Here is a 14092-nt window from a genome sequence, read left to right on the forward strand (position 1 = left end):
GACTCCTGCTCTAGTGAAGTCTTGGGTCCCGAGCAGCATGTTGCATTTAACCATGGGACTTGTGATCAAACCATTAATGACCACAAGAGTGCAAGTGAAAATGGATCCATCCTGCTTCAAATAATTCTGGGTGGGAAGTCCTTGCCCAGGGGAGCTTCTTGTAAAATGACTATAAGACACTACATTTTGCTCAAGTGTTTCCCGATGAATAGGCTTAAAGCTGTCCATGATGACCGTGTGGAGTTAACTCAGTTTGCCGTGGTCCTCCAATCCTATGACAGCATCTGTAAGTGGGGAAGCTTCTGCAGAGTTTCTGAAAGTTGTGCATAGAACAGATCAGGAAACATAAAGGAGAGAGTTATCTCCAGGGGCAAAATCATCTCTAGCAAAGGGAGGCCTGAACCATGAGAGTCAGTCCATTTGTAGGCTTCAATAATACAGACCTTCATCTATCGCACTAATTTGCGCCAATTGCACCTTCATCTACTGCACACTGAGATATCTCTTCAAGCTGACCCGTATAGAGTTGCTTACCATAATGATCTAGGCTTCCACAAATGACTGTAGTATTATTCTACTCATCTTCATGGTACATTTACTCCAACCCTAGGGATACTATTCCAAGTGGCCTTAGAAGGCATGTCCATAAACTGAAACGTGATTCAGAAGCTGTAGGTGTCTTTCTGGCCACATCAAAACCACACATCATTCCCACCTCACACAGTAAGCTTTTGGAGTAGAAATACACATGTGATTTATTTGCAAATCGCTTCAGATCTTGAAAGGGCAACTTGGTGCAAATGCACTTCATCGTAAGATGTCAACATTAGTATTTCTTTTCCTGCAACACAAAGTACCACATTACATGATATAAGAGGTTGTAATTAGATTGTGCCAAGATCCTTAAACCTGCATTTTCATTTCATCAAAGGACAATTCTTTGTACAGCTGCCAGTCTCTTTCGGGGTAAACGTTCTGACAGTGGAGAGAGAGAGAGAGAGAGAGAGAGGAGCTCAGAGTAGGGAGAAAATGAAGCCACTGAAATGCAAATTTTATTCACAGTTGTCATGTTTATAAATATATATTACATTCTTACAATCTACAGTACATTCTAAATATAGATGGATTTGATCAAAGCAACTGCGGGAGGTATTAAACTGGGCAAACTAGGTTCAGTGATTGTGAGACTTCATAATCCATGGGCAGATTCTGGCAAATAAAATACGACTGGAAAAAAAAATAATGAGCCAAACCTTATTGCCTTGGCACTTGACCCTGGTCACCGGAGGCCAGTCTTGGACCAAACAGATGATGCCACATTTTGAGGGCAGGAGGGTGCTTTAGATTCAAAGGGCAAGTACTGGTATCCTACCACATATACAGACTTCTAAGAAGAATGGGAGAAACAAATTCACCAGCTTAGCCTTTTGGGGGTCAGCCCAGCGCTTCTCTGTGACCCTATACATCCACTCAGCACTGGATCGGAAGAAGCATGAACAAATGAATCCGAGTAACCCAGCCTCCCTCAAACGGGGGAAGCAGATCAAAGAGCAAGTCAGTGTTGGTATCTGAATTCAGCACAAGTTACACTTACCCAAGAGACAGCGGCCAACTTTGGTAACCGGCAACAAGTAAAGTGACTACCAATTTAGTACCAATGGCTTCTGTGCTTGGTGGAAGTGGGCTGCATGGAAGTACGTGTGGTTGTAAGGAAAGGGAAAAGCTATCAAACTTCCAAATCAGATGGATGCTAATAAGTGCCCCCAGGGTAGCAAATGAGAGTGCTCCAGAAATACGACTGGGAATACAAATTTAAACAGGGAATCCAGATAAAGTGGGCTTCTTAAAAACATCTTGGTTCACTCAAACCTTTCTAGAACAAACCTTCTTTTATAGAAGCGGCATGTTGATTATAGATGATACCTTCTCCTATTTTACAAATTAAGAAATACTGAAAAGTGGCCAGCAAAGTTTATTAACTTGGCATCTACTTAAAAAGAGAATTTCAGTTTTAATTGAATATGTGTATCCATTCTCAGTGCTTGGGAAGTGATCATGCTGGTCTGTAAACAACCCAGTCTTTTTTTTTCCCCCCTTTAATTCTTTGGAAACTCATAACTTTACAACTACAGTAGCTGCTTTGCTCACGCTGCAATTGTTTGTCAGCTTTAAATTAACATTTTTGGATTGATGTTCTCTGCTTCTGACTTGAACGACATACTTCTTTTCACGAATCTATTTATTCCAAGCCCAATTTTTGCTTTTAACCACAGCGTGCAATATCGAACATTAGAGCCATGTGAGCTTTGTAATATCCAAACTGCGTTGGAGTTTGTTATTTTTATCGATTTCCTGGGAAAGCTCAGAGAATGAGATCTTATTATTTTGCTAAGTCTTTTTTTTTTTTCCATGTTGCCATGCAGCAGGGACCTCACCATCTCTCACTCCAAAGTCTCGGAGCGCAGAGAAGACTTGAATTATATGAGACGTCTCCGATTTCTGCTCTCCCAGCTGGTTTTGGGTGGCTTTCTGGGGCTCCATTGAGCTATTATTCATCCGTTGATTCTTGTTTGCAAATGCATTCGTTTTTGCCCCGATACCCAAAAATTAAAGGCAGAAGGTGAGTGAAAAACAAAAGAACAAAATGTCCTTAGTCTGTCATTACGCATTTTCATGTAATCTCTCCATATAGTTTTTTAGTTCTTTGCACTCCCCAAGGTCCATATCCTGGCAAACCCATTTAATATCATCCTCACTGCTCATCAGGATGGAGTTGACGGTGGGGCACCCATCGTCAGAGGAAATGGTGGTAAAGGTGGTGAATTTAACTCGTTTCCTCTTGGAGGTAGGAGAGGTGGTCGGTTCGCTCTTCTGCTCCTTCCCGTCAGTGAACGCAGACTCTGGTGACCTGAAGTCCTGGCCATTAACATTTTGGGCGGCATTTGTGTTGAGGAGATACTTGCTCTCTTCAAAGTCCACCCCTCTGTCAATGGCTGTAATGCGTTCATCCTGTTGGGATGAGAAGTTAATGTGATTCTCCAGAAGCTCTGTCCTGTTGCTCAGCCCAACCCAGTCATGAGAGTGGCTCATACCTTCTTGTTCTTCAAAGGGGACCTGCTTGTGCCTGTACTTCAAAGCAAAGGTGACACAGTTGATCAGGAAGACGAGGATCGCCAAGCAGAAGACCCCCAACAAAGCATACATTCCTATCTCCAGATCACTGAGCCCCCTGGGTGTCTGGACAAGGTCATTCTCCTCCAAGTCCCCGTTGTTTCGTGGCAGGTCCACCTGTGCGGGGAAGCTGGTGAAGTCTATTGGGATGTTCTGCAGGTGGCTGTCATCATCCAGAAGACTTTCTCTGTCATCTTTTCTGTTTAAAATAGACTGGTCAGTGGAGGTCCTTTTGCCTTCCTCTCGGCCCACCGAGGAGCTGCTATAATATTGCCCGTCTGACCTACCTCGTTCCTGCAGCGTGCTTTTCTGACGCCGGTCGCTTGCATGGTTTTCCAGGTGGACGCCAGCCCCGCCAAGCCTGCTGTCACTGATGTTCGGGTTGGCATCGCTCTGTCCAAACTTGACTTTAATGCTCCCGCTCCCAACAGCCAGCACGCTCTTCCTTTTGGACTTCTGGCACGACTCGCTGATCACCATCTCCACTTTCACCAGGGCCCCCTGGCCTTCTGTCTCGGCGGCGATCACAGGCCATTTGAATTTAGGGTCATGATGAATGGAGACCACCTTCTCATCCAGAGACGTAGCTGTCAGGGAGAAGTCTTTGGCATCATAAATATCCAGGGGCATAACGGCTCCGTCACTGAACTGGATCCAGCAGCTGATGGCTGCCTCCTGTTATGTGTGAAACAAAGGCATGGAGAATAAATATCAAATCAGCCAATATGCTCTTTTCCCCCCGCCTCTCTCTACACCATTTATAACCTGGAAAGAAATAACAAGGCTGAGCAAGAAAATTAATTTCTCATAGAGATGTTAAAAAATACTAGTTTTAATCACTCACTGATAATAAGATTTGTTTTCCCCAGAGGTGCTAAAAGGAGCTGGGTCCCCTGGGCTCTGCGGAGTCTACTTCAGCACGATAATAAATTGCATGTCAAAAGGCATTACCAGCTACTGGGATCATTTACTGCTGTTATATATTTAAATGAAAAAAAAATTCTATTATTTCTAACTGCTTAAAATACAAAGTCTCCTCTTGTTATACATAACAAATGTTAAAATCGCCTAATCTAGCAAAGACAGCCGCAAACGGCTCCGGGTCTTCCAACTTTGATTTTCCCTTCCAACTAATATATGCTTCCACACAAGCAGGCTGGGTGGGTGCGTCGTTACTTTTACTTATGGAAAATGCTTGAGGAAATGTTCATGCCTGTTAACAATCAAGAGCAAGGCAATGCTGCACCTTCCTTCTGAATTAGGACAGGACGATTTTTGCAAAACCTTGAAGTCACAATGGAGGCACTCCTCTTGAATGCAGCAGGGGTAGGGCAGAGCAGTAATTCTGCATTGTAGCCACACAGACAGATATTAAAAAGCATCAAGTGTTTGGGGAAGCTACAACTTCTGGCTACTGACTCGGCACACCCCACACAGGACCAGTTTTCAGAGAGGAGGCACTTAACAATTTCTGAAAATTACACTATGGAAGGGTCTCCAGTAGGCAGTAAAAATGGAGATGCACAGCACTTTTGGGACCTCATGAAAGTTTTGGCCTACACGCATGCACATTAAACCAGATTTTCAATTGCTGTAAAGCAATACAGCTCCACTGGAATCTATTCGTAGCAGGTGAGGAGCTACCCTCTTGCTGCATACTGCTGTTATGCACGTATTTAAAGAGCGGATGACAGACCTGGGGGGAAACAGGCTATTTTTTTGCATTTTTACTCAACATCAATTTGGAGAATTAATCTGTGCATCTTTTTAATCATGTTGATCCTATCAGTGGTTTCCCTCTCCAGGTCACAGGTGATAACAGCTTACTGTGTGCAACATCTATTCTGGTTTAAATAAGGACATCATTCTGAGATCTTTACTCGGGTAAAACTTCCAGTGTCTTCCATGGGAACTTTGCCCATGTCTTTATTTCAGGGCTGGGCTCTAACACTTTTCTAACACCGTCATAAATCCTGGCTTTGTGTTTTTTAATCTTTGGATATTTCCTGAAGGCCACACAAAAATTTATGGCCTCAGCTCCTATCCTCCCTTTGTGCTGCTTAAACCTGCATATTCATCGAATACTTTTGCATTGCTCTGTCTATTGGGACGTTGCTCTCCATGTCATGTGCGAGGCAGCGGGAGCAATCGGATGTCGATCAACCCTGGCTCAATCTTGCAAGAGTGAAGGGTACCCATTTCTCTTTCTGGGTGATTACATTTTTGCCAGCATTCCCGTCGTGCCTTTGCACCCAGAAGATGGATTCAAGCAGACTTGCTTTCCTGGAACTGAAATGTCAGAGCTGTGCAGTATGCTGGGACTAAACGCCATCAAACCCAGCTTTGAGCTGATTACAAGGTAGTGTGTTTTGTTCCCCATGTCAGCAATGGATTAGCTCGCTGGCCTTATTTCTAGCTGTGTGGCATCGATTTCTTAACTCTTGGAAGACTATGGGAACTTGATTTTTATCACCCTATAAAGGCAGCAGTCTGGTGTTATTTCTCATCCAGCAGCTCAAGGATGAGGTACTGGTTATGAATTAGAGCATCTCACCAGTGGGCCAGAATTTAAATGCATTTACTCTGAGCTTTGGTTTACCTTTAAAGTTCAAAACCCACATTTAAAGGCAAGGGTATAATTCAGCTTTAATACATAGTGTAAACCCCTTGATGAACAGGGTTAAAAAAACCAGGGGAATCCCATATGCAGACAAGAGTGCTAGAAAGAACGAAGATTAACCAGCACCTGATGTCAGGAGTTTTCAGACTCAATGAATTGTGTGAATGCTGTCAGGGCAGAGCTGCTCAAGGGCCAGCTCACGGGCGGATGGTGCGACTCAGAGATTATGACCGAGAGCGGTTGGACCACAATCATTTATCATGGGGCAGCGTGGAGGATTTTCCCTTTTTCTCTCTTGGTGATGGACTGTTGCATGTTTGTTTTATTAGGTGCTTCGATAGGATGGGGAGGGGTTATATTGCTCATTTACGGTGTGTAATTGGGTACCATGGGCGACATCATGTTATTTATGGGATGTGTCCTGGAGAGATGAAGAGTTTGAGCATTGGCTCTTGGATTATTGTTTCACAGACATACTGCTGTTTTGTCTTTTTATTAAGGCATCTGGTGACCTTCAGATGCAAACACATATAAATAAAATGACTTATTAGAATAATATGCATAAAAGGCCACCAGATCCCACCAATGTAGATTATGTTGAGTCAACTGGGTCTCAGAAACGGCTTCCCGTCAGCATGCAGCATACACACGGGGGACTGGTACCTGCTTCGGGGACTGAAGAAGCTCCTGTGCTACTGCTGTGGCAAAGATGGCCTTATTGCTTCCTGGGCTGAGCTGCAGGGAGAGGGACAGTCCAGTTACCAGCTGGACTCCCAGGTCTGTGATCGTCACCTTCTCATCCAGGACCGTCACAGTCTTCTCAGCCAAGATGGCATCCGAAAGAGGAGACAGGATCTGATCAGGAAAATCAGTGTTAGCACTAGATGTTTTTGTACAGGCCCTTTACACCGCGGGAGCTACTTTAAGGCCAATAAACAATAAGTAATGCTGAACGCCAGTGACTGGATTTACCAAAAGAACATTTACACAATGTTAATGAATGTTCAATAGGTTAATGGATGGTTTACAAAGCGTTACTAATCCACAGTGAGTAGACAGGTGGTTGACAACCATTGACTGATGTGCTTATTGCTGTTTATAGCACTTGCTAGTTGTGTCTGTGCTATATACCCGTCTATCAGCAATTTATTAACTCTTTAGAAACTATTCATAAAAGTAACCACCATATAAAGTGCCGTCTAACCAACGACAGACGAAGTTCTTTGGGTAAATATAATATCTTTTATTAGGCCAAGTCAAATAATTGAAAGAATTCTTCTTTGCAAGCCTTTGGGTACAAATACCCTTCATCAGGCTGAGGTGATAACTGACTATTTGGGGTAGAGGCCTGGGGTAGAATAATACTCTGTAATAAAGGTAAGCTCCTCTGACATATGATTTGCATATCATGTGCTTCCTAATCCTTACCCTCTGGAAAGAAAGGTTGATAATACACTATGGAGAACAATCTTGACAATGGGTACAAAAACTGCAAAGGAGGCTCGTGTTGACCCAAAAGGATCTGGACACACCGAATAGGAGAGGTCACCAGACTGAGGCATCACTCTTCAGAGACTTGGCTGCGTTTAACCATCCTTGTGTGGCCGGCTAGTATTTGCAGGGTGTGTTCTTTAAATATATCCTGCTATCAGTTTCTTTCCCTTGGGATTCCCTTTTTGAAGTCACTTAAGGTATTTATGTGCCTCTATAGGGAGCAGTGCACATCCCAGAGACATGAAGGCTTCAAAATAAAATCTTCATAGAGGCTGCAGTGAGTAGGAGCCCCCAGCGCTCACTTTCCCAGTACTGGCAATGTGTGTAGTAGAGGCAGAAATCCAGCCAGAAGTCTGAGGTCCCGAACATCTTTGAGGGGCTACATTATCTCCTCGCTGGCTGCAATGCCTGCTTATAGGTTTTACAGTTTGGAGTACATATAGGGAATTTATCTTTCCAGTTCTGGACCCAATGTCATCCTCTTGATGTCATGGTCATCTTCCTAATCCAGTATATATAGGCTATCAGACTAGGCATCAGCAAAACTATCTCAGACCTCAGCCCTCCCATGGATTCACTGCATGGCTTTAGGCCAGTGACTTAATGTCTCGCATTTAGACAATAGAATTCATTGTCCCAAATTCTTTGCTAGTGTTAATTGTCTTAGATGCTCATTTCCACCAACAGAGAGTTGTCCCAGTGACACCTATTTTCCCCTTTTCTAAAGCACTTTGAGAGCCTTGCATGGAACGAGCCATACCAGTGCCGCCTGCTCTTATGGCTTTGTTACTCTTCTGAAATATTCAGAATATTATGGCTTTGTTAGTATTCTGAAACATACCTGTCATCTCAATATGTATAACACACACCACTGGCATAGTTATTCATACTTCAGTCCCCATTCTTCATTCAGCCCTACTTAGTATCAGCTTTAACATTCTGCTATGTCAATTTAGGCCTTGGCTATATTAAGTTTTTTTGCCAACTGGTTCCCTTGTGATATATCAAATAGTGGATCTGGTTTCACAAATCTGTTAGACAAATGTAGTTAGAAGCAGCCTCTGCAGTTACACAGGCTGGGATAAAGTTACTTCCAAAGCTTGCAGTCCATTTACTTCTGAGCGGAGGCTGCTCAGGAGCTGGGAAGAGAAAGGAATCTCTCTCCTCTTCTAGTTCAATACAGTAGTTGCCCATTGGATGTATTTTGGAGGTTTTACATCTGCTGAAACCAATGGCTTCTGCTGCCAACATGATACCATTTGGTCAGGACTGTGTTTCTGTGTACAAGTGTAAAGGAGGACAGGGAGAGCCCACGAGCCAGTTTGCCTACCTGAATCGTTGTCATTCCAAGTTCCTGTCCGATCAACACCTGCCCTCCTTGCAGCTTAGCGATTCGTGGCTCCTCCACTTGCATGAAGTCACTCACCAGGTCCGTGATATCAAGCTGCCAGTCAGAGCCCAGCAAATAGCTCAGCTGCCCGCCTGGGTCTGAGGGTTCAGCTACAAACTGTGTTAGGACCCGCACCATGGCGTGCTGGTATTGGAGGGCGCAGCCTCGTCCCTTCCGCTCGTCCTCCTCTTCATCATCGCTGTCTCGGGCTGGTCTGGCAAGACAGCAGAAGTAAGAATCACGCAAGCCACCGCAGGGAATTGAATATCTACCAAGAAAACTGTGTGGGGCTGCATGCAAGGCAAGAGACTGCAGGCATGGGCTAAGCACTGGGCAAGTTCTGCAAACTGGGAGTTAGATATGGTGGCATCTGCTGCAACTCCTCCACCCCGCACAGGTAACTGGGGTTCAACCCCTGCAGCTTTTTCTTCCAGGATATTTCTGAGATCTGTCTAATGCTTTCATCCAGAACGTCATGGCTACCCACTTGGATTACCGCAGCTTCTGGATCTCCTTTCTAGCCAGCAGTCCCACCCTGGTCCATACAAAAAGCACCTGCCGTGGTATCTTCCTTTTCACCCCACAACCTGCCACGGCCCTGATTCCTAAATCACAAAATTACAAAGTGTCCCTTCCCTCTCTCATGTGGACTCCCAGAGAATGACTAGCTATTCCTACTACTAGCTACTCCCTTTGTTCAAGTAGCAGTCAGCGTAGTGCATCAAAAGGATGGTCATGTATGTGGGTGTTCATATGATGGACCATTTGAAGAGTGAAAGGATGATTTCACTGTTAAGGTAAATGAATGCTGCCCCAAAGAGCTGGATTGTTCCCCTGCACCTGTCACTGGTTGCTCTTCAGGTTGCTTAAACCAGACGTTTTGCAGATGTAACTAAAGACCGAAACAATGCATATCCATAAGGGAGCAAAATCTTAATCATGACTTCCTAATGTTTAGATACTTTTCTGCAATCTTTAAATGTCTTTAGCAGAAGCTTCAGGGACTTCTCATTTCAAGTCAAAATTCTCTCTCTTCTCCCTCCTGGGCCTTTTTGCCTCTTATCATATGACCCGCCTGACCCTGTCCATGATATTTCTCATACATACACACAGAGACACATGCACACACACCTGTATGCTATCAGTGAATGCATGGAAACCCTTCTCTGCAGACACATGTAAAGCCATTCCTTCAAACCCTCTATCAAAACCACTTCTGCTGTGATCCTGAGAAGAGTCCAGGTGATAAATGACATTTCAGGGGAAGATAGGAATAGTTGGCACCTGTTTTATTCATCTGTGCCAATAATAATTAATACAATTCTTAGTGTATATACATTTAAAAATTTAGCTCGTCTATCCTTCACGTATCATTTTTCTTAGCTCCTTCTTAGCCTAGCTTGTTCGCTGTATGGGGCAGAACCTTTATGGGGCAGATATTGGACCTACATAGTTCATAGGGCAGTAAGGTCTTGATCCAGAATGGGGCCTTCAGACCCTAGGGTAGCAGAAATATGAAATAAGTAAGTAATACAGTAATTTATATGCTCAATAGGCATCAGTAATAGATTAGCTCATTGGACACTATATAGCAAGGCTCAGACTAGTTGGAGCTGGTCTTTGGTGACATTTTGCGTGCCTCAAATGAAAACCTTACTGCGCCAAGAGGATACTTCCCGTCAAGTTGCCAGCAAAATAAAAGGAAATTGATTTCCGGTTCAGAATCTGTGCGGTCTGGTTTCCGCTGCCCTAATCAGTCCAAAGTGACAGCCTACTGACTGTACTTCTGGTGACCTTTTGGTTTACACCAGAATTGTATTAAGCCCAAATGAGTGTATTCAGATTTCCCAGCCCTGTCAGTTCCTTGGCAAGCTCACACCCCAGACTGAATAGTCTCTAATGAAACCTACCTCTTATTAGCGATGATGGGAACCCTCCACCCCTTGATCTGATTTAGTTCTGTGTCAGAGACCTCTATCTGCAGTGGGAGACGAGGAACCCAAACTGTCATTTCTAATGGGGCGCTGAGATGCTGGTATGTAAAATTAACGATGACATTCACTTTGCCTTTCATTTCCTTCCCGTTGACAAAGACATAGTCACATCTGTCAGAAACCTGCAAAAGGGAGAAAGCAAAAAAGAATTAATGAGTCTTTCCACAAAATTATAAAGCACACCACATGCTGAGGGAGGGAGAGGGAGGATTTAGGTTTAAACCAGTTCCAAAATCCAGCTCGCAACAACAAGGGAGGTGCCTGCTTTGGCCTTAACGGTCTTTATAATTTGGCACCATTTTAAGAGACAGACTTTTCTTGCCATTTATATTTCCAGTTAGCTGAGATAAAAGAACAGCTCCGATCTAGCCTCAATTTTCAGCCCCATCACACATCTCTGGCTCTGGCTCTGATTGCATTTATTTTAGTGTATGCCTGCTGAGTTATGGTCTCGCTCTCCAGTGGCCCAAACACACCATGCTTGTACTCCCCCTCCTCTGCTTGGAGTCCATCTAGGGAAACTGAGCAAATGCAGGTGGGGAGGATCAAGTGGTATAGGCTATTCAACAGGAGGCAAATTTCTATACCTAAAAGTGATATCCCAGAGTGACAATAGGCAGCGATGCCACTGACTCAGTCAGGAGTACTCTTTCCCTCTGAGTTGATACTGAGTCAACACCTCAGCATAGAGATGGGGAACACCAATGCTTGCTGGGGTGGTGCCATCTTTCAGGTGGGGCACAAAACTGAGGTCCCGCTCACCCCTGCTGAGGTTTCGGAGAATATTCTGTTCATTTTGGTGCAATGCTCTCCATCCTTCCTCTCTACTTCAGACCTGATCTGATCTGTCCTGGTCCCCTTGCCCATTATTTCTTCAGCTTCTTGAGCAGCCCTGGCCATTTTTGTGTCATTACAGTTCTTGCTCCTTCTGCTATTCTCCCTTTCTTCTGTAGCTTCCCAAACTTCCACAGCTTGGATGAACTCTCACCACAGTTCAAGTGATGTGAACACCACCTTCTCGCCCTAGTCCCCTGTATCAGGGAGAAGTTGAGTGAACTGTAGGTTAGTCTCAGATGGCCCAGTCCTTCCATTTTCACCTTACTGGAAGTTTTGTCCAAGGAAAGACAGATGATTAGGTCCCTAACGAGAGGCAGTCGAGAGATATGGCTGGACACTCCTGGCCACAGCAAAACCAATGTGCCACTGATTACTTTGGTGGGTCCACCCGGTCAGGGAGCTGTGATTCAAATCATTTTTTTGAAGTTGGGTGAGAATATGAGATGTCATTTCAAACTACTTCTGAGTTAAAAGGCGCTCCTATCTGAACCATCTACAATTCGGATCCTTACTGCAAGAATTCTAGGCAAAGATAAGATTGGGCTATGCCTCCTCCACCAATTTCTGCTCTCTCCTTCCCTCCTCCACGGCACCCAGCTTAGTAACCGTCTCCGTTCTCTCTTGGGGTCGTTGCTTCTCTTGGAAGAAGAGAGTTTCTGCTCAACTATCCTCAGAAGATGACAGCAGTCCTTCCAAGGAGATGATAGTGCAAAAGATCTTGGGCAGGCAATCTTGCTGCAGTTGACCAAGCACAAACAAGGACCTCTAGTTGCTTTGAAGGACTGGTCAAGTTGGTCAAACCCTGAAAATGGAGAAGAAGAGTCTGGGACTGGACAGCTGATGAATGTCCCGGGCAGTCTCAGTGCTACCGTGATGTCCTTGCACATAAAACCTTAGATGACAACCTTTCTAGCTTATCCCTTAGGCTCGAGTAGTTGATTGTAGTCCTTTGATGACTAAATGGATTCTAAAGCAGTGCAGCTGGGGTCAACAGAGATCTGATGGGTACTATCACCATACACTCAGGAAAAAGGGACATCTGATGTCCTAAAGCAGAGTGTGGGAGTATATGCTGATATCTCTTCTGCAGGTCTGAAAAGGGGCTTACGCAATGTCCTCACCAAGCTGTCCTGATATCACTTTATTTATAACCTGCAGCGCTGGCCATCAATATCGTTGAGAGTTACTAAATCTCATGCAAGCGATTTAGCAGCTATTGCAAGCGTCTAGGTGAGCTGACAAGACCTGTTCATTACAGCTAGTTAAAATATATGAGTAAATGTACATGTCAAATAATTTATTAACTACCACTTTAAACTGCTGATGATCTGAAGGAATGATCTATTAAAACCCTGAACTCTTTTCACAATCCATTACCAGCCAGACCTTCTATTCCATTATGTGGATATATTTTAATATTTCTGACTCTAGAATGTATAATCTCACACTTATCTGAATTTAATGCCATTTTCAACTTTTCTCTTTAAATACTGAATGAATTTAAATCTTATTTAAAGATCGCCAGCTTTTGTGCCATAATTTGCATTCCTAATATTCATTATTTAAAATAAAAGATGGGTTTAATAGCCACGCTTTTCCCATGTTTTTTGTTGCTCCTACATAAAACAACAAGAAACCCAAAACTTCGTGAGTAGTTACTTGCTCTGGGATATTAAATTTTCAGGCCACGTCTGAGGTCAGGCTTTGTTGTTAGGCTACATTCTGCGCTTGCTAGCCGCTCCTATTGACTAAAATGGGACAGTAAGAGTAAGCAGCATCTATATGATCGTTTTGAGGTATCACTGCTTCACTTAAAAACCCCTATCACAGATCAGGCCCCATTATGCTATTGAACAGACATGTCACTACCACAGAAAGCTCACAGTCTAGGATCATAGAGCGCTTATGTTATATTATAAGTAACAGCTGCAAGGCTTGCTCGGCTGTAAGCGGAGTGGGTGAGCTGTGCCTGAGAACATTGCAAAAAGGGGGCAAATAGAGGGTGCAATAGCTTTTCCAGGCAGGACAGTATGCTGTGCACTGTGCATGCTTTTTATCGGACCGTTTGAACGGTGACTAGTGCACCGACACTGCAAACAAAGGGCTCTGATTGGCTGTTAATACGGCAGAAAAAAAAGCGGAGAGGGGGAAAAGAGGAGAGGAGGAGCCAACTCCAGCCTGGAGAGAGGGGACAGAGACTTATTCCCCTCCAGACAAAAGGGAGCTGAAGCCTGCCCAGAGCATATCAGCCTATGTGGGGCTGGAGGGGGTGGCAAGGAAGTAGGGGGCAGCTCAAGCGACCAGAGCGCAGACCTGGTGGCACATGGCACCCCAGTTAGCAGATCTGCTTGATGGGGGGCTCCCAGAGCTACTGGCACACTTAGGACCCAAAATCCGGCACATCACCTGGCCTAGTATGTCAGCATGGGTTACATGTAGGACTTTGGAAGAGGTTCATGACTGAAAACATGAGGAGCTCTCATTCTGTTAGGGTCTTGGATACTAACTCCATATCTATTTTAACACTAATAATCCTGGGCACTTAAATGGGCACAACACCAATTATTCATGGTGTGCCGAGATCTC

General features: G+C 44.3%; 1 protein-coding gene across 3 annotated transcripts in view; it reads right to left on the reverse strand.

Moving 5' to 3' along the window:
- Positions 1–1039: 1039 nt before the first annotated feature.
- The window catches only part of TMEM132D (transmembrane protein 132D), a 465160-nt gene continuing 452107 nt past the window's right edge, over positions 1040–14092 (reverse strand). For all 3 annotated transcript variants that reach the window (XM_059713431.1, XM_059713430.1, XM_006275063.4), the window contains exons 6-9: positions 10586–10791; positions 8616–8889; positions 6455–6646; positions 1040–3846 (exon numbers count right to left, since the gene is read on the reverse strand). In XM_059713431.1, the coding sequence (XP_059569414.1) occupies positions 2662–3846; positions 6455–6646; positions 8616–8889; positions 10586–10791 (1857 nt within the window). In that variant the 3' untranslated portion in view covers positions 1040–2661. The remainder of the gene's footprint in view (positions 3847–6454; positions 6647–8615; positions 8890–10585; positions 10792–14092) is intronic.

The sequence above is a fragment of the Alligator mississippiensis genome, chromosome 10 (assembly GCF_030867095.1).
Source record: "Alligator mississippiensis isolate rAllMis1 chromosome 10, rAllMis1, whole genome shotgun sequence".
NCBI classification, from domain to species: Eukaryota; Metazoa; Chordata; order Crocodylia; family Alligatoridae; genus Alligator; species Alligator mississippiensis.